The sequence below is a fragment of the Salvelinus alpinus genome, chromosome 20 (genome assembly GCF_045679555.1).
Source record: "Salvelinus alpinus chromosome 20, SLU_Salpinus.1, whole genome shotgun sequence".
NCBI lineage: Eukaryota > Metazoa > Chordata > Actinopteri > Salmoniformes > Salmonidae > Salvelinus > Salvelinus alpinus.
Window position 1 is genome coordinate 22,299,798 of NC_092105.1, and position 24,964 is coordinate 22,324,761.

General features: G+C 41.7%; 1 protein-coding gene across 2 annotated transcripts in view; it reads right to left on the reverse strand.

The window, feature by feature from the left end:
* Nucleotides 1–377: 377 nt before the first annotated feature.
* LOC139546489 (motile sperm domain-containing protein 2-like) overlaps nt 378–24,964 on the reverse strand; it is a 30,787-nt gene continuing 6,200 nt past the window's right edge. For both annotated transcript variants that reach the window (XM_071354919.1, XM_071354917.1), the window contains exons 6-15: nt 24,750–24,810; nt 23,939–23,977; nt 23,594–23,718; nt 22,693–22,863; nt 16,834–16,955; nt 6,814–6,907; nt 6,598–6,694; nt 5,677–5,806; nt 3,428–3,530; nt 378–3,200 (exon numbers count right to left, since the gene is read on the reverse strand). In XM_071354919.1, the coding sequence (XP_071211020.1) occupies nt 3,057–3,200; nt 3,428–3,530; nt 5,677–5,806; nt 6,598–6,694; nt 6,814–6,907; nt 16,834–16,955; nt 22,693–22,863; nt 23,594–23,718; nt 23,939–23,977; nt 24,750–24,810 (1,086 nt within the window). In that variant the 3' untranslated portion in view covers nt 378–3,056. The remainder of the gene's footprint in view (nt 3,201–3,427; nt 3,531–5,676; nt 5,807–6,597; nt 6,695–6,813; nt 6,908–16,833; nt 16,956–22,692; nt 22,864–23,593; nt 23,719–23,938; nt 23,978–24,749; nt 24,811–24,964) is intronic.

Here is a 24,964-nt window from a genome sequence, read left to right on the forward strand (position 1 = left end):
TAGGAGGTCAGAGACCTGGCCGTGTGGTGCCAGGATAACAACCTCTCCCTCAACATGATCAAGACAAAGGCGATGATTGTAGACTTACAAGTTTTTTTTTTAACTTTTATTTTTTTTACACAAATGTATTTAGTAAATATTTTCTTAAATATTTTTCTTCTTCTTACAACTGCATTGTTGGTGAAGGGCTTGTAAGTAAGCATTTCACGGTAAGGTCTACTACACCTGTTGTATTCGGCGCATGTGACAAATAAAATTGGATTTGATTTGATTTCAATGACAGATCAAACATATAACCACCAGACAGCACATTGTTTTGAGAGGACAAAAGGCAAATCAGACACCAACAGCAGAACAAACTAGCCTTGGTGTAAGTCAGAGTGTTATTATAAGTGGTGCATGTATTTAAAATTCAAAGTGTGATCCCCTCTGTGCATTGGCTCTGTGGTTGATTGCTCTGCACTGGATCTTGTTATAGATACCCAGCCTTCCCACTGAGCCCCGTGAGTGAGTTCTGCCATCTCCTCATCCTCCACAGTAATTGCTTGGTATTTTTAGGTTGCCAGCATAGGGTAATTAAAACAAATAGAGGGAGATGGCACAGACAGAGATCTCCCTGGGCTCTCCAGGGGTAAGTGGGGAGAGGTTACGCACGCTGCTGTTTTCAATTAGGCACCACTGCACCGATGAGGCTTTTATTGAAGAGGGAGGGGGGGGGGGGGGGGGGGTGAGGCTGCTTCATGGACACAGTGAGACTGTTAATGTAAAATAAGGGCTAAGAGACAAAAGAGGTTTCAGGCCTGCTTCAGGAGTGAGATGGTTATCTACTGTATCAGGATAGAGCTGTGCTCATGTTGGTGGTGCCTTGTTCATGCCAGCACACACTGGCTTTCAAAGCTATTTGGTATAACTCTACATGACCCCCTCATAATATTCTACCCATTGCACTGTACACATTAAGAAATAACCCTATTTTTATAAGCCATTTTCAGATACAACCCATCAATACAACAGTCATGTTCAACAAAAGGAAAATGCTATTTGTTTAAACAAACAAAAACTAATTTGTTAAAGTTTATTCTTAAACATGATATGTTCATATATTTCAAATGAAATGTACATTAGGATCAGAAAAATGAACAACTAAATCTTCTACGTCATGTTACATATTGAAATAAATAGACCTCATATACAATACCTGCAGAAAGTATTCACACCCCTTGACTTTTTCCAAATTTTGTTGTACTACAACATGAAGTAAATAAAAAAATACATTTAATGAATTCTATCACTGACCTACACACAATACCCCATTATGACAAAGTGGAATTGTGTTTTTACAAATTAATAAAAAAATGTAAAGATGAAAAGTCTTGAATCAATAAGTATTCAACCACTTTGTATGGCAAACCTAAATATGTTCAGGAGTACACGTGCTTAAAAAGTCACATAATAAGTTGCATGGACTCACTCTGTGTGCAATAACAGTGTTTAACATTATGTTTGTATGATGACCTCTTCTCTGTACCCCACACATACAAAAAATTGTAAGGTCCATCAGTCGAGCAGTGAATTTCCAACACAGATTCAACCACAAAGACCAAGAAGGTTTACCAATGCCTCGCAAAGAAAGGCACCAAAAACATAAAAAGCAGACATTTTTAATATCCCTTTGAGCATGGTGAAGTTATTAATTGCACTTAGATACAGGCGTCCTTCCTAACTCAGTTGCCGGAGAGGAAGGAAACCGCTCAGGAATTTCACCATGACGCCAATAGCGACTTTAAAACCATTACAGAGTTTAATGGCTGTGATAGAAGAAAACTGAGGATGGATCAACCAATATTGTAGTTACAATACTAACCTAATACAATACTAACCTAATTGACGGAGTGAAAAAAAGGAAGCCTGTACAGAATAAAAATATTCCAAAACATGCATCCTGTTTGCAACAAGGCACTAAAGTAATACTGCAAAAGAATGTGGTAAAGCAATGAACTTTTTGTCCTGAATACAAAGTGTTTGGTTTGGGGCAAATCCAATACAACACATGACTGAGTACCACTCTCTATATTTTTAAGCATAGTGGTGACTGCTTCATGTTACGGGTACGCTTGTAATCGTTAGAGCTGGGGAGTTTCAGGATAAAAAATAAATGCAATAGAGCTAACCACAGGTAATATCCTAGAGGAAATCTTGGTTTAGTCTGGTTTCCACCAGACACTGGGATATGAATTCACCATTCAGCAGGACAATAACCTAAAACACAAGGCCAAATCTACACTGGAGTTGCTTACCAAGAAGACAGTGAAGGTTCCTGAGTTGTTCCAGTTATGACTTAAATCTACTTCAAAATGAATGTCAAGAACTGAAAATGGTTGTCTAGCAATGATCAACAACCAAGTTGACATTGCTTAAAGGATATTTAAAAGAATAAATGGGCAAACGTTGCAAAATCCAGGTATGGAAAGCTCGAGACTTACCCAGAAAGACTCACAGCTGTAATAGCTGCCAAAGGTGCATCTACAAAGTATTGACTCAGGGGTGTGAATACTTACGTAAATTATATATTTCTGTATTTCATTTACAATAAATGTGCAAAAAAATTCTAAAAACATGTTTTCACTTTGTAATTATGGGCTATTGTGTGTAGATGTGTGAGAATGATATATGATTTAATCCATTTTGAATTCAGGATTTAACAACAAAATGTGGAATAAGTCGAGGGGTATGAATACTTTCTGAAGGCACTGTATAATTCCATGATCAGTAATAAAAATAGATTATTGATTTCATTTCACAGTGTCGAGACTCTTTAGGTACAGTACCTCTCACAACACCCAGGAAACTATGAGGAATCTCTCTGGGCAACTCCACAAGCTCACTGCTACGGATCAGAGCAGCCCTCCATCTCCATGATGACAGCCCTTGTAGAGAAGAGAGTCTACTCTTGTTTTATCACTGAGTACAACACCAGCCCTCTTCCTGTTGGTTAAGCTTTCAGCTGCTGTAGTCTCTATGTTAGATGGGAGGAGGAGGTAGGCCATGTTGTCAGGTCAGGAAGTCCCAGGAAGGTTGTAGAGACACAGGAAGGTGAACATCATGACAACAAGTACCAGACCAATCAGAACCTGCTGGACCCACAGATACTGGTCTAGCTTCTGCTCCAGCCTGGCGTTACACACCATCACACGCATTAGCTGCAGAGGAGAGCATTTGGTAACTTCATCTTACTAATTAATGTATTCACTTGTCAGTTTCCCATATCAATGACACCATGAAAATGTATAATGATTGTAATAGTGTAAAAAGAAAGGGGGGAAAAATAAGTTAAAATACAGCAAATACTGTACATTGATTAATATTATATAGGTTACTGTATTCTTGTGGGTGGAGGAGCATCATCCAATAGGAGTGGAGAGCTCACCGTTGTGTGCAGGTCCGGGTGGCCATCGGCTCCTCCTTCAATTGGGCTGTCACTTCCACAGGTCAGGATGGGCTTAGTGCTCTCCAGGATGTGACATCGTAATCTACAGGAAGGACAGGACACAGTCACATCCAATGATGTGTACAAACCCTGGATGACTGACCGTGGGCGCTGTATTGAAGCCACCGCGCAGCCATCTTGGTACTCCTCCTCAATTATAAAAAAAGATTTTGCATTTATTAAATGTCTACATTAGTTTGACACGTTTATTCTATTACAGACACCTTAATGCACGTGTCAAACTCATTCCACAGAGGGCCTAAGTCTTAATTGAATGGAAAAACCCGAAACCAGCAGGCACTCGGCCCTCCGTGAAATGAGTTTGACACCCCTGCCTTAATGCATCATTTTTTATTATATTATGTGAGCTAAACATAAGAATAATTTAAAAAATATATATATTTAAAAATGTACTAATGTTATTGTCCCGACTACAATTTCAGTTTGTGACAAAACAAGCAAGTATAGTGTAGAGAATTACTAGGACAGCAACACAATTAGACCCAACCAAATCATGAGAAAACTAAAAGATAATTACTTGACACATTGGAAAGAATTAGCAACAAAAAAACAGACCAAACTAGAATGCTATTTGGCTCAAAACAGAGAGTACACAGTGGCAGAATACCTGTACTTCCTAACCTCCTGCCAAATGTATGACCATATTAGAGGCACATACTTTCCTCAGATTACACAGATTCACAAATCATTTGAAAACAAACCCAATTTTGAACTCCCATATCTATTGGGTGGAATACCACAGTGTGCCATCGCAGCAGCAATATTTGTGACCTGTTGCCACAAGAAAAGGGCAACAAGTGAAGAACAAACACCACTTTAAATACATCCCATATTTATGTTTATTTATTTCCCCTTTCATACTTTAACTATTTGCACATGACATTTGAAATTGCTTTATTCTTTTGGAACTTTTGTGAGTGTAATGTTTACTGTTCATTTGATTGTTTATTTCACTTTTGTTTATTATCTACTTCACTTGCTTTGGCAATGTTAACATATGTTTCCCATGCCAATAAAGCACTTACATTGAATCACTGTACCATCTAAAGCGCAGTGAAATATCTTTCCAAAGTAAAAAATATTGTATTTTCAGCTGTTTGAAGCTGGAAGTAAAAGATACAAAAAGGAAACTTAGCGCACATAGAATTGATCTACCACTTCTTAGACTTGCTTTCAATGAGAATGACAGATTTTTAACAAATATTTATATGTGAATTTGGTCAGGTCGCGCAAAAAGTTACATATTGCAGCTTTAAATACATGTAATTTTGCCCTTGAAACATTTGAAATACTGTAGAACTCCATTAATTACTATGGAAGACTGCTCCTACTAGGGATTGCCCATATGGTCGACCGCTGGCTTCAAAGCCTCTCAGTGGCCAATACATAGCGTCAGCAATCCAGGGTTTCTATACGTCATTGGTCACATCAGGGAAGACTGAGGAGAGGGGATAATCAGCCTGCTAGGTCACTGACATACCCCAGCCATGCTGAGGCAATCTGTGCTGTACACTGCAAGACCACGATGGGTTTAGTGAATCAAAGTTATCTTGAGGTCATTATAGATGTTGATGGTGGCATATTAATGACTGCTTGCCATTTGGCTCAAAATAAATTGTTTTACTCATTTACATACACTCAGTATACCAAACATTAGGAACACCTTCCTAATATTGAGTTGCACCACCCCCTTTTGCCCTCAGAACAGCCTCAATTCGTTGGGGAATGGATTGTACACGTTAACTCCAAAGCATCCCACAGTTGTGTCAAGTTGGCTGGATGTCCTTTAGGTGGTGGACAATACCTCATACAGACGGGAAAAAGTTGAGCTTTAAAACCCCAGCAGTGTTGGAGTTTTTGACACAAACCAGTGCGCCTGGCACCTACTATCATATCAAAGGCACTTAAAAATGTTGTCTTGCCCATTCACCCTCTGAATGGCACACGTACACAATCCATGTCTCAATTGTCTCAAGGCTTAAAAATACTTATTTAACCTGTCTCCTCCCCTTCATCTACACAGATTGAAGTAGATTTAACTGGGGACATCAATAAGGGGCCATAGCTTTCATCTGGTCAGTCTATGTCATGGAAAGTGCAGGTGTTCTTAATGTTTTGTACACTCAGAGTATATTCCCATCCATGAGGAGGCATTGATGATGATGTACCTGTGCTCCATGATCTTGGTTTTGGGCACGTCCTTCCAGAAGTGAGCGAGCTCTTGTGATCCAGCACCAGCGTTCTGCTCCATCTCTGCAGCCATGACTAGGAAGCGGTCCTGCAGAGATGCCTGGTAGCCTGCACAAACACATCCATGAACTCATTGAACTCTGAATTATTTTTTTATCTCAGTATATTGTTCAGTTTATGCATCTAGATTCCTACATTTGAATGGGATTATCTGTACAAAGTATACAGTTTAAACCCCACTGCTGTCAGAATCCAATAATCAGAAGATAGATCTGAAAGAACTAACTCTGTCACAGCTGTGAACAGAAAAAGTGAAGGTTCTTATCCACTAAACTCGAACAAATGAACAAGATATAGGTGATAGACGGTGGCTCCCGAAAACTAAATTAACTTAAACCTAGAGAGAGAAGGAAACCCTCAAACTTTGGAATAATGCCAGAATTTGATTCTTTAAAAAACCCATATCTAGCACATCAGAAGCCATGACTGACATTTCCATGCTTGAAGGCCTCTGAATGTCTTATCAGCCAAGTCCCTGCATCCCTACTCAATGTTGGTCTCAAGTGATCAAGAGGAAAACATTGACCTTAGGGGTTTCAGCCTTCCACAGAGTACTGAGGACTGGCTCAATAAAGTTTATTTACCCGCCGTTAGATTTCTGAAAGGCTCAGCTTAGGGGAAGATAAGAGATTATTATTTTATCACTCTTAAAATATGTATGTCAGGCAAAAGAAAGCTGTACTCTGTCAGCACTTTCCAAAGTTATTAGACTGAGACTGGACCTTTTGATTATTCTGAAGTTTCTTCTGGTGCATCTGGAAACATCCGAAGGAAGTAGATAAGAGGAGTGGGTGGGGAGAAAGAGAGAGAGAGAGCGAGAGATAAGTGCAGTACTCTACCTCCATGTAAGGACACCACTATATCCACAGAAGCGCCCGGTTCACAGCAGCTGTTGCTGGGCTTCACTCTGTACTTCTCAGGTGCTGTGGTTCGTACCTGTGGAGGGAGACACCATCAAGTCAGCTTGGAGATTGTTAATTTTCACACACATACACACACAGGGGCACACACAAGAACAGAGTGGCATGCTTGCACACACGGCGGCATGCATATACCTTGAAGGCCACTTGATTCTTTGACACATTACCGAGGATGATAAGACACTTCCTGTCTGACTCTTTGGACCCAAAGCTCAGCTCCTCTGCTGGACTGGAAGTAAGAGAGAAAAGACGTTACATTTTAAAGGAGAAACAGCACATGAAGACAAGGCGGAGAGGCTACGATTGAATTTGTGACTAACTTAACAAACGAATGTATTTTTCTTTACGAAGGCATCGGCCACAATGGCTATCTGGTGTTCAAAACAAGCCAATACATCTGTTAGAAGTCTTGCTTTACAACGTGCTTTGTTGTTCCTCTTCGTGATATCTTAGCTTAATCGATCTGTTTGGCAAAGCTTTGTGAGCTTAGATGTTGCTTCCTGAGAGTGATTGCAGTATGATTACCCAGGGACTTGTAGATTCTGTTAGCTTCCATTGTTACACATTTACTAAACAGCTGCTGGATCACCATCTAGCTCAATATTCTAGCTAACACATGGCAGATTATGTCCATCTGTGCTTGCATGTTTTTTTCTGCTTTAAATAAACAAAAAGCCTTGTACACTACATCGATACAATGTGCATTTGCCATTTATCCGACTCAATTGATGTCAATATGTTCTTTATTTGTTCTTCAGAATATTTTTCAATGAGGTTCATTCCAGAGAAATAGCCCCCGACTAACTCTATGTTCCCCGGGGCCAAACCCTCAGTCTCTGAGGGTATCCGGCGCCGAAAAGAGATGGCCGCCTCGCTTCGCGTTCCTTGGAAAATATGCAGTTTTTTGTTTTTTTATGTGTTATTTCTTACATCGGTACCCCAGGTAATCTTAGGTTTCATTACATACAGTCGGGAGGAACTACTGAATATACGATTAACGTCAACTCATCATCGTTCCTACCAGGAATATGACTTTCCCGAAACGGATCCAGTGTTTTGCCTTCCACCCAATACAATGGATCTGATCTTCATGCATCGCGCCGACAGAAACAAACATCTTTCCGGTAAGAAGAGGGGCGGGGGGGTATGCCTTATGATTAACGAGAAGTGGTGTGATCATCATAACAACACACAGGAACTCAAGTCATTCTGTTCACCTGATCTAGAACTCCTCACAATCAAATGTCGACCGCATTATCTACCAAGGGAATTCTCTTCAATCATAATCACAGCCGTATATATTCCCCCCCAAGCAGACACATCGATGGCCCTGAACGAACTTTATCTGACTCTTTGTAAACTGGAAACCACACACCCTGAGGCTGCATTCATCGTAGCTGGGGATTTTAACAAGGCTAATCTAAAAACAAAACTCCCTAAATTCTATCAGCATATCGATTGTGCTACCAGGGCTGGGAAAACCCTAGATCATTGTTATACTAATTTCCGCGACGCATATAAGGCCCTCCCCCGCCCCCCTTTCGGAAAAGCTGACCACGACTCCATTTTGTTGATTCCAGCCTACAAACAGAAACTCAAACAACAAGCTCCCGCGCTCAGGTCTGTTCAACGCTGGTCCGACCAATCTGAATCCACGCTTCAAGACTGCTTCGATCACGCGGATTGGAATATGTTCCGCATCGCGTCCAACAACAATATTGACGAATATGCTGATTCGGTGAGCGAGTTCATTAGGAAGTGCATTGACGATGTCGTACCCACAGCAACGATAAAAACATTCCCAAACCAGAAACCGTGGATTGACGGCAGCATTCGCGTGAAACTGAAAGCGCGAACCACTGCTTTTAACCAGGGCAAGGTGACCGGAAGCATGACCGAATACAAACAGTGTAGCTATTCTCTCCGCAAGGCAATCAAACAGGCTAAGTCCCAGTACAGAGACAAAATCGAGTCGCAATTCAACAGCTCAGACACAAGAGGTATGTGGCAGGGTCTACAGTCAATCACGGATTACAAAAAGAAAACCAGCCCCGTCGCGGACCAGGATGTCTTGCTCCCAGACAGGCTAAACAACTTTTTTGCCCGCTTTGAGGACAATACAGTGCCACTGACACGGCCCCCTACCAAAACCTGCGGGCTCTCCTTCACTGCAGCCGAGGTGAGTAAAACATTTAAACGTGTTAACCCTCGCAAGGCTGCAGGCCCAGACGGCATTCCCAGCCGCGTCCTCAGAGCATGCGCAGACCAGCTGGCTGGTGTGTTTACGGACATATTCAATCAATCCTTATCCCAGTCTGCTGTTCCCACATGCTTCAAGAGGGCCACCATTGTTCCTGTTCCCAAGAAAGCTAAGGTAACTGAGCTAAACGACTACCGCCCCGTAGCACTCACTTCCGTCATCATGAAGTGCTTTGAGAGACTAGTCAAGGACCATATCACCTCCACCCTACCGGACACCCTAGACCCACTCCAATTTGCTTACCGACCCAATAGGTCCACAGACGACGCAATCGCAACCACACTGCACACTGCCCTAACCCATCTGGACAAGAGGAATACCCATGTGAGAATGCTGTTCATCGATTACAGCTCAGCATTTAACACCATAGTACCCTCCAAACTCGTCATCAAGCTCGAGACCCTGGGTCTCGACCCCGCCCTGTGCAACTGGGTCCTGGACTTCCTGACGTGCCGCCCCCAGGTGGTGAGGGTAGGTAACAACATCTCCACCCCGCTGATCCTCAACACTGGGGCCCCACAAGGGTGCGTTCTGAGCCCTCTCCTGTACTCCCTGTTCACCCACGACTGCGTGGCCATGCACGCCTCCAACTCAATCATCAAGTTTGCGGATGACACTACAGTGGTAGGCTTGATTACCAACAACGACGAGACGGCCTACAGGGAGGAGGTGAGGGCCCTCGGAGTGTGGTGTCAGGAAAATAACCTCACACTCAACGTCAACAAAACAAAGGAGATGATTGTGGACTTCAGGAAACAGCAGAGGGAGCACCCCCCTATCCACATCGACGGGTCAGTAGTGGAGAAGGTGGAAAGTTTTAAGTTCCTCGGTGTACACATCACGGACAAACTGAATTGGTCCACCCACACAGACAGCGTTGTGAAGAAGGCGCAGCAGCGCCTCTTCAACTTCAGGAGGCTGAAGAAATTCGGCTTGTCACCAAAAGCACTCACAAACTTCTACAGATGCACAATCGAGAGCATCCTGTTGGGCTGTATCACCGCCTGGTACGGCAACTGCTCCGCCCACAACCGTAAGGCTCTCCAGAGGGTAGTGAGGTCTGCAGAAACGCATCACCAGGGGCAAACTACCTGCCCTCCAGGACACCTACACCACCCGATGTCACAGGAAGGCCATAAAGATCATCAAGGACAACAACCACCCAAGCCACTGCCTGTTCACCCCGCTATCATCCAGAAGGCGAGGTCAGTACAGGTGCATCAAAGCAGGGACCGAGAGACTGAAAAACAGCTTCTATCTCAAGGCCATCAGACTGTTAAACAGCCACCACTAACATTTAGCGGCCGCTGCCAACATACTGACTCAACTCCAGCCACTTTAAAAATGGGAATTGATGGAAATTATGTAAAAATGTACCACTAGCCACTTTAAATGTTAATATAATGTTTACATACCCTACATTACCCATCTCATATGTATATACTGTACTCTATATCATCTACTGCATCTTGCCATCTTTATGTAATACATGTACCACTAGCCACTTTAAACTATGCCACTTTATGTTTACATACCCTACAGTACTCATCTCATATGTATATACCGTACTCTATACCATCTACTGCATCTGCCATGCCGTTCTGTACCACCACTCATTCATATATCTTTATGTACATATTCTTTATCCCTTTACACTTGTGTGTGTGTGTAAGGTAGTAGTTGTGGAATTGTTAGGTTAGATTACTTGTTGGTTATTACTGCATTGTCGGAACTAGAAGCACAAGCATTTCGCTACACTCGCATTAACATCTGCTAACCATGTGTATGTGACTAATAAAATTTGATTTGATTTGATTTGATGTGCTGTGCTCCTCCTGACCTATATGGAGCTGTCTGTCAGGCCCCTGGGTAGAAGGCAGGCTCAAGCCTAGCAGGCGTAGCTGAACCCATTTGTGGGGAAAATGGAGAATTAAACCACATTATTACCCAAGTCTATGGTGAAAACATCTGTGATCTTGCATCAAAGCTGTGAAATCTGGAGGGGCAGAGTAAAAATCCATGGCCTGAGAAAGTAGCCACGAGACGCTCTAATTCGCTCTCCAACACTCAGCGCACCCAATCCCAGCCCCTAACAGACCCCCCCCCCGACTGCCTCAACAGGCTCATGTTTAAGGGATAATTCTGTAATTTGATAATTCAGCCTCAGTGAACACTTCTTCACACTGTGCTGTGGACTGCTGCTGGCATGCTTCAGTATCTACTCAAAACTCAGTGAAATGGCCAACATTCTAAAAATTCCTGTGTAGCGTATATAAAAAGTCTAGCTGTACATTCCGTAGGCTACAGAGCTCTAAACAACAGATTGTTTTGTTCTTTGCCCCAGTAAAGCATTGTGAGGAGCCCAGTGCTCCCCTGAGCCCGGAATGACTCTCTAGACTCCAGGAAACATTTTGACAAACACATTCTGAAGATCAAAGCATCCCCTTTTCTGCCCTTCCAGCTCTGGTTCTGCCTTCCTCGTGGACTCACTGGAATCAGGGCTAACACAGCTCAAAGACATAATTGCATTTAAGGCTCATATAAATCTTTTTATCACTAATACGTAGCCCGTAGCTGTGAAAAATCTCACATCAAAGAGTCTGCTCTCCAAAAAACTGAACTGGACGGAAATGACTCAGGAACATAGAAATGATCTAATTTAACATCGGAATACCCATCAATGGAGGCAGCTCTCAAGTACTGTACCTTGATGGATTCTGGGTTCTGAGTCCTTAACTTGGGATAGGGTTAATTATCAGGTATCCTATTGAAATATTGAGTGCTTATGTTTAGAGGGTCTACACCAGAAGTTAATGGTTATCTGTAGGAGGAAGGTATATGGGGTGTGCAATTAAGCTTGGAATGTACTGAGTGTAGGGAAAACGATCATGTGGCAGCATTGATAAGGGGAGAGAGCCATGGACTAGTGATGAAGGGGGTCGAGATCAGGTCAGGTCACGTCAAGGGAAGAGGAACTGTTTAACTTCTCTGGGATATGTGGGACGGTAGCGTCCCACTTGGCCAAAAGCCAGAAAGAATGTAGCGCGCCAAATTCAAATATATTACTATAAAAATCTATCTTTCATGAAATCACACATGAAAGACACCAAATTAAGGCTACACGTGTTGTGAATCCAGCCAACATGTCTGATTTCAAAGAGGATTTACGGCGAAAGCACACCAAACGATTATGTTAGCTCAGTACATAGCCACAGAAAAACACAGCCATTTTCCCAGCAAAAGATAGTAGTCACAAAAAGCAGAAATAGAGATAAAATGAATCACTAACCTTTGATGATCTTCATCAGATGACACTCATAGGACATCATGTTACACAATACATTTATGTTTTGTTCGATAATGTGCATATTTATATCCACAAATCTCGGTTTACATTGGCGCCATGTTCAGAAATGTCTCCAAAATATCCGGAGAAATTGCAGAGAGCCACGTCAAATAACAGAAATACTCATCATAAACTTTGATGAAAGATACATGTTTTACATAGAATTAAAGATACACTTGTTCTTAATGCTAGCGCTGTGTCAGATTTAAAAAAAAACTTACGTAAAAAGCACACCATGCAATAATCTGAGACGGCGCTCAAAAATAACAACATTTCCCCGCCATGTTGGAGTCAACAGAAATACGAAATTACATCATAAATATTCCCTTACCTTTGATGATCTTCATCAGAATGCACTCCCAGGAATCCTAGTTCCACAATAAATCGTTGTTTTGTTCGATAATGTCCATTACTTATGTCTAAGTAGCTACTTTTGCTAGCATGTTTAGTGCACATGTTCAAACGCTCGCACAGATGCAGGCGAACTCGGACGAAAACTTCAAAAAGTTATACAACAGGTCGAATAAACTGGTCAAACTAAGTAGAGAATCAATCTTCAGGATGTTGTTACCATAACTATCCAATAACGTTCCAACCGGAACACGCGTGACCAGGAACTGGCATTCTGCCAGACCAATGACTGAAACACCTCCCATCCGGCCCCACATCACACTAGAGGCTTCATTCCACGTTCTACAGACTGTTGACATCTAGTGGAAGGCGTAGGAAGTGCAAACAGATCCATATCTTACAGGGAATTGAATAGGCAAATTTTTTTTTTTCTTTTTTTTTTCACCTTTATTTAACCAGGTAGGCAAATTGAGAACACGTTCTCATTTACAATTGCGACCTGCGATGAGTTGAACATTGACCAGTCTCAGAATTCTCACTTCCTGTTTGGATTTTTTCTCAGGTTTTTGCCTGCCATATGAGTTCTGTTATACTCACAGACATCATTCAAACAGTTTTAGAAACTTCAGAGTGTTTTATATCCAATAGTAATAATAATATGCATATATTAGCAACTATGACTGAGGAGCAGGCAGTTTACTCTGGGCACCTCTGTGCACCTTTCATCCAAGCTACTCAATACTGCCCCTGCAGCCATAAGAGGTTAAGGAGAAGTGGATCTAAAATTCCATGTATAACACTTGTATTTTCATCAACATTAATGATGACTATTTCTGTAAATTGATGTGGCTCTCTGCAAAATCACCGGATATTTTGGAACTACTGAACATAACGCGCCAATGTAAACTCCGATTTTTGGATATAAATATGAACTTTACCGAACAAAACCTACATGTATTGTGTAACATGAAGTCCTATGAGTGTCATCTGATGAAGATCATCAAAGGTTAGTGATTAATTTTATCTCTATTTCTGCTTTTTGTGACTCCTCTCTTTGGCTGGAAAAATGGCTGTGTTTTTCTGTAACTTGGCTCTGAACTAACATAATCATTTGGTTTGCTTTCGTCGTAAAGCCTTTTTGAAATCGGACACTGTGGCTGGATTTACAACAAGTGTATCTTTAAAATGGTGTAAAATACATGTAATTTTAATTATGGGATTTCTGTTGTTTTGAATTTGGCGCCCTGCAGTTTCACTGGCTGTTGACGAGGTGAGACGCTACCGTCCCACATACCCTAGAGAGGTTAACTAGGCAAGTCAGTTAAGGACAAATTCCTATTCAGAATGATGTCCTAGGAACAGTGGGTTAACTGCCTTGTTCAGGGGCAGAATAACAGATTTTTTACTTGTCAGCTCTGGGATTCGATCTAACAACCTTTCAGTTACATCAGATGACATCAGATGTTGTCTTAAATGCATGGTAGGAATAATTTGACCACGAACAGTGTGTGTGAACCTCAAAACCCTCCCTAACCGGCTGAAGAAATTAGCAATAAAGGCGTTCAATGTGACAGTGACTTTAACACTCCAATCTGAGTCCGAGCCAAACCTGGGTACGGGCGGTAGGAGACCACCATGAGTTCTGAGACCGTGCATGTAGAGTGAGCATGGATAGAGATAACATTTAAACTTCTCTCATGCTGCTGGTGTACTGGTGGGAGAAATGGACCAGACAGAATGGTGGTAGCGGCTCAGGTGAGAGACTTGTGTACGTGGGAAAAGCTGATGACTTTATATTGAAATCAGGACATTGCCAAGGGCCATCAAATGTGACAGGCAAGAGTTACATATGTGTCATTGGGAAGGAGGAAGTGCCGGGTATTGAGGAAGGTTTACACACTGCGAACAATTTAGACTAAGAAATCCTTGAGATACCGATCTTTCATTACCATGCCACTCACGACAGGAAAACAGGGACAAAGGGGATTGTAATGAAAAGAGTTATTACCGGAAATAAAAGGTTCTGTTAATAAATGTACATTCTAGCCGTGATGATGTGTGCTAGGTTGAGAAGCTCAAACTCAAGTGATAGACTCAAGAGTGCCGTTGATTAGGGCTACGCACTTGCCTATCAGGTGACGTGCCTATCAGGTGGCAGTGGAGGAGATGGGGGGAACAATGTGAAAATGACATGGCTTGGGAACACCTCTTGAAACCTGTGGTCTGACGGGGAAGACTGGGCGAAAGCATGAGGAGGCATTTTAGGGCTTACATTTTTGCCAAACTCTGCAGAGAAGTATCCTGAAGGCATAGTCAGGCTAAGAGGGAATTGTCATGTTATCAAACTTTGGGTTGTCATGCATATATAATGATGCATAGCTTACCACATTGTTAATACTGCTATGTTCCCAAGCCATGTCATTTTCACTTTGTTCCCATCTCCTCCATTACCACCTGATAGGCACGTCACCTGATACGCAAGTGCGTAGCCCTAATCAACGCTACTTTTGAGGTAACTCAGCACTGTATATGCTTTCACATCAATGCCTCCAGAATGTTGTCCAGAGTACAATTACCCCAACATCTATCCTTTCATCTGATGCATTAACCAATACAGCAACTAACTCAGCCCAACTATGGTGTTTTAAAGTGGCTCCCAGACCCAACTCATCTGAAACGAACCTGAAATCAAACTCAACTTAACTACAGCATGTCCGAGAACAGGATTTTTATTTTTAGAAGATGATTAATATTGAGAAAGTTCTTCAAATGTAAATAGAGGCCTGAAGAATGCCGGTCTATAATCAACCTCAGGGTGAAGAATGCCGGTCTATAATCAACCTCAGGGTGAAGATTGCCGGTCTATAATCAACCTCAGGGTGAAGAATGCCGGTCTATAATCAACCTCAGGGTGAAGATTGCCGGCCTATAATCAACATCAGGGTGAAGAATGCCGGTCTATAATCAACCTCAGGGTGAAGAATGCCGGTCTATAATCAACATCAGGGTGAAGATTGCCGGTCTATAATCAACATCAGGGTGAAGATTGCCGGTCTATAATCAACATCAGGGTGAAGATTGCCGGCCTATAATCAACATCAGGGTGAAGAATGCCGGTCTATAATCAACATCAGGGTGAAGATTGCCGGCCTATAATCAACATCAGGGTGAAGAATGCCGGTCTATAATCAACATCAGGGGAAAGAATGCCGGTCTATAATCAACATCAGGGGAAAGAATGCCAGGCTATAATCAACATCAGGGGAAAGAATGCCGGTCTATAATCAACATCAGGGTGAAGACTGCCGGTCTATAATCAACCTCAGGGTGAAGAATGCCGGTCTATAATCAACATCAGGGGAAAGAATGCCGGTCTATAATCAACATCAGGGGAAAGAATGCCGGTCTATAATCAACATCAGGGGAAAGAATGCCGGTCTATAATCAACATCAGGGGAAAGAATGCCGGTCTATAACCAACGTCAGGGTAAATGGATACATCAGCGTAAATGGATACATCAGCTTCATCACAAAAGAGTACAATTAGGTAACAGAGTGACCTTGAACTATGTTTTGCACAAAAGTGTTGCTTGATTACTACTGCAACATTCATTACGCCATCCAATTTGAATGATGGGACTACAGGCTGTTCCATGGTTAATATGGGCAGTGATCATCGGTGTGATCAATTAATTCCATTGATTATTACTGCAAATTAACTGCACCAACTGATTTCCACTCAATCGCAGACATCCTTTATTTCTGTTTAGATACTACAAGATTAATCGATCCCATCCAGATACAAACGTATCGATATCTGGCTCTGGGCTTGAGTGTCAACAATATTCACTCTAAGCTCTACAACACCTTCAAATCCAGCATGTGGACATGGATTGGCTATAGCCTAGTCACTGTGCTACCAGTCGACTATTCTTTAAGCCCTGAGTGCAGCTGAGAGATATGCTGAATTCCAAATCAAACCCTAGTCTCTTCCGACTTCCTAGAAACTCTTGTACATCTGCAACTACTGGATAAATAATACGTTGAAAATTCCACCCAGAAGGCAAGGTGAAAGAACTACCCCTATTTGATCCTTTCAGAGATACATGTGTATCTACCGAGTAGGGGCTAGGGATTGATTTGATATTCAGGAAGAGATGGCTAAGAGAGGGAGTTCTGAGAAGGTTGGCTTGAATACCTGACGTGTAGCAGAGGGGCCTTGAATGTGGTCAGTGGCTTCCTGGCTCCCTTCGGCCGGCTGTCTCCTTTGTCGTTGTCGTCCAGCTTCAGACTGCTCAGGCTCTCCTCTGAGAAATACACCTGAAACAAGGACGACAGTGGCTTCGTGAGACAATGTTCATCAACACACTGATCAAATGATTCTACGGTGCTTTGTTTGGAGAGGTGTTCTAAAGATACAAATGATCAACTTATCTTTATTCATTTCGAAATAAAACTATTAAACGCCTAACTATAGCCCATTTCAAATGATGGGATGAAACATTTTAAAAATAGGGAGCTTTTGTATGACAGTTCACTTAATTTCACAATCAATACATCAATCCCCATAACAATCCCTGATCCTTGTTCACAGTACAGTGAGACAACAGGAACACTACAAACACATCCTGTGAGAACAGAGAACACAAAAGTAAGCTCTTTCACTTCAACTGTAAACTTTCACCCAAATCCAACAGACTTCCTCATACACCCATTTACACAATGTCACAAGACTACAGAACAGCTGATAAACACATGGTTTGTGCAATGTTAGCAGAAATTTTGGGAAGGACAGATTAAGTTGTGGTGGGACGAGCGTCATTTGGTTTCCATACCATATTGACCAAGGCCAGTCCCACAGCTTGTGTGAGGCAGATGGGGAGTACAGCAGGAGAGGATGTGAGAAGATGGGAGAGCTGATAGAGAGGTGACTGGGGTCTGCCTGTGATGTACGTACAAGCACTAATGAGTCAGATGGAGTGTGTCTTCTGCTGTGATAAGCAACATGCACACACACACACACCTCCCCCTTCAGCAGGCTGCTGCGACACACACCACACACAGAAGACACAATAAAGACATCAAGAGACTTTGAGCTGCTTCTGAAATGTTTATTTTTATTCAGTGTTCAAATCAAGTGCAATACAGTACTGAGTAAGATATGGGGAGAATGGGGATTCATTAGCTGCTGTTGAAAGATACATGACCATAATTGACTTGAATAGACTGGTTGGTTGATTAAATAAATACAAAATACAGCATTTCTATTGATTATATACTGTATAAAATAACTACATAAAAGTAAAACTCATTACAAAATGTATTTTTAATTAAACATTAGTAAAACAACACTTTCAGTTTATCATTCTGGTTAGTCAAAACCAGGATCAAAATACTCAGTATTGAGATATTGAGAATAATCTTTGGCACTAGAACTACAAACCATGCATAAACTAACATTAATGAAAAGGTCTTAACATGTAATATCAACACACTAAAACAGTCCAATCCTACTAGCTAAAATGGGAAAATCACAACAATAACAAATACACAAACTGGAATGAATAAGGCTGATCTAAGCAGGAGATACAATTTAGAAATCCATAGATCCAGAAATGTAGACTGTATGAAATACTTGTTTTGATAATATGACTTGTAGGCAGCTTCCCCAACAGACCATGGAGTGACAGTCTGATCATCTGGAGAGTATTGACAATAAGGCACAACACAGATTATTTTTAAATAAGTACTCTCTCGTTATGTGAAAAGGCATCGATACACAGAGGAAGTGCTTTCAATTACAGTTATAATATGGCATAAGGTAGTTGAGTATACATTGTATTACTTCAGTGTCAGTGCAAATGTGCTAACATTGAGTGTGGTAAAAATAAAGGATTTCATGCTGGTGGTAGTGGAATACTCTTTTCTTAGTATTATAAACATTAGTACATCATTCCAGTACAGTTGATATTAATACAACAGTAATGATAAAATAAAGTATACTTTTGGGTTAAAAGATCAGTACAATTCGATAAGGCATGTTACGTATACACTTGGCACACATGCTTTACTTTCTCTACAAAAACATTATTTCCATAACGTTATATTAAGAAAGGTAAAATACTGAAGTTGGATAAAATATCACCATGTTATAATGCTGGTCACAGGAACAGGAATCAAGGAGGCAAACATTCCTTCTTTTCTGATAGACTATTGTGAGTTATGTATCTGATAGCCTACTTGACTGGCTATGAATCTCTTCAAAATCATCACATTGTGATAAGTGCAACACATTGTGGGGGTCATATTTTAAATGTTTGGTCCAGGTCCATTTTGGATTCAATGAAAGGCTGAACGTGTCCATGATGGTGATTAGATGGTGGGGCTGGTACATGAGTAAAACCCTCAGACTGCCCTTTCAGAATGCAGAACTCTCCAGGAATCAGTGTTGCTGGTGAGGCAGAGATCATACAATGCCTTACCAAAACCAGCCCTTGGGTCAAAACAGAGAGAAAGGAAATTAGCTGATCTGGGAAGCTACTGTATCAACACACTGTTGAGAGCCACAGGTATTCATTCAGTACTGAGACTTGCTTTATGTAGAGAGAGGAGCAGCAGAACATGATCATGACAGTAGAATGTGTGCAGACAGACATGCTGTAACCAATGGGTATCATGATTGGTGTTAGGACCTTAACGGGATACTTCGGGACTTCAGAGTCAGATGAACTTGTGGATAACATTTTTATGTCTCTGTGTCCAGTATGAAGGAATTTAGAGGTAGTGTTGTGAGCCAATGCTAACTTGAGAAACTACCTCCAACTTCTTTCATACTGGACACAGAGACATAAAAATGGTATTCACAACTTCATCTGACTCCGGGGAAGTAGATAAAGGGCCTCATTGTCAAATTCCCGAAGTATGTCTTTAAAGCCAGCAAGCCAAGAGACTAGCCTATAGCCTAGGTAGATCATTAGGGACTGGTTAAATCAGAGGCACCAAAGACTACATTCTGCTCACAGGCAACGTTCCCTTAAAGCTGCACGCGGGCGCGTAGCTCCCCTCAGACTGCCAAGCAGAATAAATATTCCCCCACGCAGAGAAGCACGAGATTGAACTTCACTGAACTTCACTCACCTTCCTTGAGTTTTCCCCTTTAGTTAACACTATCACATTTCGCTCTACTGTGAGAAACGTGATTGAGTCACCGCAATATTATCCACTTTCAAATCAATGTAATAAAACAAAACAAACTATGCAAGACTTAGTACGCAAAATGAAGTGTGAAAGAATTTCTTGTAGGCAGAAAGCATTGGAGTAGGATTATATTGCATTGACAGGCATGACTCAGGCCCGTACTCTACACAGGCCGGTGTGCCATAAGCAATCAGAGCTGCAGTAGGCCTATATGCAAATAGCCATTGCCATATATGGATCTGTGCAATTCACTTTGAACTGGACTGTGTATAGGCTACGGTATGAGCGATCTTGAGTAGATGCATTTAAAAAAATAATAAAATAAAAAAATCAAAGCGAGGCTGTCATTGTAAATAAGAATTTGTTCTTAACTGACTTGCCTCTCTTTAATTTAAATAAAAGAGAGCTGCCTGTAGCCACGTGTGCACATTTGTTCATATTCTTTGTTAGTTTAAGCTTTTTTTTTGTCTTAAAGGGGCAGTGTTGTGTTTTGAGACTGTCTTAAGTAGCCCACAGGCAGTGCGTAGTATAAGTTGTCTGATTCTCTGGAATAATGGTATGGGAATATACAGATATTGTATTTTGTAAAGTGGCTTCTTGCATCAAACAACACATTTTCAGTCATCTCCTCATCTGAAGGACAAGTGGATAAACGGTTTAATGTCAAGACCTAGATGTTTTTTTTCCCAAAAGTCTCATTAATGTTGGCCTACATTGAACACCACACATTGGCTGTACTGTAGGTTGAATGATATAACAGCTAATTCCACGTAAACATTTTATGGGATGCATTTTTCTCCATTGTTTTTGATGGTAGGCCACTGATAGGCCTACAATAAGATCAAACAGCCAAAGTAGGCTACTTGACCACTGTCTGAAACTGTAAGTGGGTACAGCCTCAGTGTTCACAGTAATCATGTGCTGGAAGTTGCACAGAATCTTCACAATGTTAAGGTTTTCGCTCAGCAGACCTGAAATTTGCATAGTGCTGAAAAAAAGTTAGAGGGAACATTGCTCACGTGTATTGATGACATACATTCATCCACTAAATTGCACATAGGTCACCCACACAAAACCACCCACACAAACTTGATCAGGCTTAGATTCTGGTTTGCCAAACTGATTTATCATCATTGACAATGAAGAGGCTTAAGAGGCTCATGTGAGCAGCTTTGTGATGTGTAGCTGACAGGGCAACTCTGGAGCGCAAGCTCGTTTGTGTGTGTGTGTGTGTGTAAACACCCGTGTGTGTGTGTGTACAGAGTCCCCTGTGAGCTATGACAGTGGTGCAGGTTACCCAGAAGGCTTAAGGGAGCAGGATGAGTTTGCTTCGACACAGCGCAGTCACACACACCCCTCCTTCGAGTCTGTCACGGTAGAGACAACACACCCAGAGCAGTGACACCGACACCCAGCAACACCCAGCGCAGCGACACCCAGAGGCCACATTAACACAATCACTTCACATTACACTGAATAATATTTATTGAAACAGGTAGGCCTACTCATACAGGCTAGTCTTCATGACAGAAATGTATATATAGGGTGTACCCTACATCCCAGGCTGATATTGATCTATTAGCTACTCACTACAATGTGTTTGTTTTCTGTGTCACAAAGAAGAGGCCAAATATCAACTGTGGATAAATAAATGAAGACCCCTAGCTACAGTAAGAGAAAGACAGAGACAGATACATAAATTTGTGCTGCATATGCTGACAATGAAGCCCTGACCGTTGCTACGGTGCAGCAGCCTGACGACAGCAGAGAATGCTAGATGGTGTTTGTGAGGAGGTGTGTTAAAGCCAAGAGCTGCAGGGTCTCTGTGATGGTGCCTGGCTGCACGGGGGCCGTCCAGGCCGGTGGGCCTGCCAACTAACCAGCTGAGACCATCACACACACAAATAACAGCCTCTGACAAACCACATCACCCCAAAGTCTGTCTCACTCTCATCACCCAGCCTCCAACAAGGTTGAGCCAAAATCATTAGTGGCAACACAAAATAAATTTAATATTCTGGGAAGTGCTTTAAAAACTCCTGTGAAGTTAGGTATGCTGAATGAAGCATGCGGGGGGGAAAGCAGTCTCTAGCACAGCTAGGAAGAGCTTCTGTGACGGCAGTAAGACTTGACACATTCTCAGTAACCAGAGAAGTGCTCAGGAGATGAGAGGAGCCGTGGGGTGAGTGAGGGAGACTGAAGAAGGGACTGTGATGTGTTATGTGGGTACAGTCAGTGGACAGGAAGGATTAAGCTGCAGCTGGAGACATGTGGAGTCACCTTGACTGAGACAATGAGGAGGAGCGTAACAGCTGCCAAATTAGGACATTACCGCCTCTACAATTCACAGCTCTCTCCACAGAGGAGCCCGATTACATGCTGTAATCTCACAATAAACGCTGGGAAATGAAAGGGTCTGGGAGGAAAACGGCACATCAAAGTGAGGAGGGACTTGACTGAACCTCTAATGTCTTATTTGACTGACAAGTGTGAATGGGGTGTGTTTAATGTTAATTAAGGCTAATGACGAAGAGAAAAGGTCTCTGCTGTTTCTAAGAGAGCCCAATGCAGGGTTAAATCGTCAGTAATCAGCTCACTGCAGATACTAACTGTATTGACTCTACTGTTAATGAGTAATAGCAGCAGCCATCATCAGATTTAACAATAGGTTACATTAGAAACATGACAAAAGACTCATGTACTACTTCTGAAAATCAAGTGGATAAGTAGTAGGCTATTCAAGGCGGAGTATGAGTTTATATGCAGCCCCAGCGTGAATATTTCATGCGTTTCTATGCGTTACTGTACCTACATTCAGAGGGAGGAGTTTGGTAAATAAACAAAAGGGGAGGTTTTGTACCTTTTTGGGCTTGATTGCGACCTCGGAGCTGAAGCTCGACTCTAACTCCTTGCTGTCTGATTCGAAGTCCTTGCTCTCGTTGTCGTCCTCGCTGACGATTGGTCCGTTCTCACATACTGGCGTTTGGAAGTCATCGTCAGGAAGGGGAGGATAGCTGTATCTGAAGGGATCCTGGAATGAAGTCAGCGATAGGGTTAATACTATCAGTGCCAAAAATCAGCTTTTCACTTATCTGCAAGTCCAGCCCTTATATTCGGTCTCACAATGAAGTGTTTTACCATTTTCTTTTCAGGAGAACCATGGCTACAAGTAGAACACAAAACAAGTTGACATAAACAGTTGCATTCATGAACGTCAATTAAATAAATAAGGTCCGCCGAAACAAAAACCTCATAAAAAAATTATTTATATGAATGCTTTAAGTACAGATATTGTTTGCTCACTGGGAAATGAATATCCAATTCGTCAGTGACAACTGTGTGGAGTTGTCACTGACGAATTGGACTCTAAAGATAAAAAAATCCCCTTTCGGGATCCGTTCTTCTCACAAAAACCGCTCTAGCTCAGCCCGTTAATCACACAGCCATAGGTACCAACCATTAGTCTGCAAAAGAAACAGATGAATCCAACACAATGTTTAAAAGGGGTTAGAAGTCCAAAACGCACCGGCGTTAAGTGGGACTCATTCTGTTAAGTCAACAATAAATAAAAATATTGACTAATCACAGGTTAGTCACATTTTCTCATGACAAGTGAAGGAAGAAATAGAGGCAACAACCTGTCAAATGTTGACATTTGAAAAGGGAATTTATCAGATGATAGTAAGATGAAAATGTATATAGCCAGGTAGATAGATGGCATCATTGCCATCTTCAGTGAGTTGAATACTGCGGGTACATACCGTTCCACCCATGTGAGGAGGCAGGTATTCATGGCCAATAAATGTTTGGATCTCATTTTTAGATGCAAACTTGAGCTTGCTGATGGCTTCTGGACCCAACCATGTCCTCACAATCTTCCATGCAGCTAAAAAAACAAAAACACATGTCCGAACTTGTAATTTGTTGTTTTTGGTTATTGTATTGCTAGATATTACTGCACTGTTGGATGTAGAAACGTAAGCATGTCGCTGCACCTGCAAATCTGTGTACGTGATGAATAAACTTTGATTTGAACTACGATGTTCAAACTACGATGATTAGATTACGTTTCTATTGCAAATCGTTTTAATAACTACATGACTCACCATTCAAGATCCATGGCATGTCGACAATGATCATTTTGGCTGAAATGACAAGACCATGACTGAGGGGTGAAATACACTGAGTGTACAAAACATTAAAAACACCTGCTCTTTCCATGACAGACTGACCAGGTGAAAGCTATCATCCCATATTGATGTCACTTGTTAAATCCTCTTCAATCAATGTAGATGAAGGAGAGGAGACCGGTTAAAGAAGCACTTTTACACCTTGAGACAATTGAGATATGGATTGTGTATGTGTGCCAACTCCTTTTTACTTCGAATTAGTCCTTTCTGAAGTTTTTCTTGGTAAGCCACTCTTGTGTATGTATGTGTGCCATTCAGAGGGTGAACTAAATATTTAAGTGCCTTTGAACGGGATATGCTGGGTTTCTCCACACTCAACAGTTTCCCGAGTGTATCAAGAATGGTCCACCCAAAGAACATCCAGCAAACTTCACACAACTGTAGGAAGCATTGGAGTCAACATGGGCCAGCATCCCTGTAGAACGCTTTCGACACCTTGTAGAGTCCATGCCCCGACAAATTCAGGCTGTTCTGAGGGTAAAAGGGGAGCTGTTGCAACTCAATATTAGGATGGTGTTCCCAAAGCTCGGTGTACTAATGTAGCATTGGCCCTAACACAGAATCATATGACGGCATTCCATGTACTTTTGTTTCTTATAATACATTAAATAACATTTTAAAACAGGATGTGGGTCAATAATAGGAACAATTACATATATGTGTCATACAACGTTTATCAATCAACCTGTGAATGAACTACATATTGTTTCAAATTTTATATACTTACATAGAAACTTTGGATAATACACTTTGAAGCAATTAATTACATACTTCACAAAATCCATGTCCTGAAAAAAATGAAAGGGAGTATAATTAGGACTCAGAAAGTACAGTACTATATACAGCCTCAAAGCAGGCTTTGACTAGCAAAGACGTTTTATGGCCTTTCAATAGGGAACCCGTTCGCTCAGCCGGAGACATTTACTGCCTCAATCTAGCTGT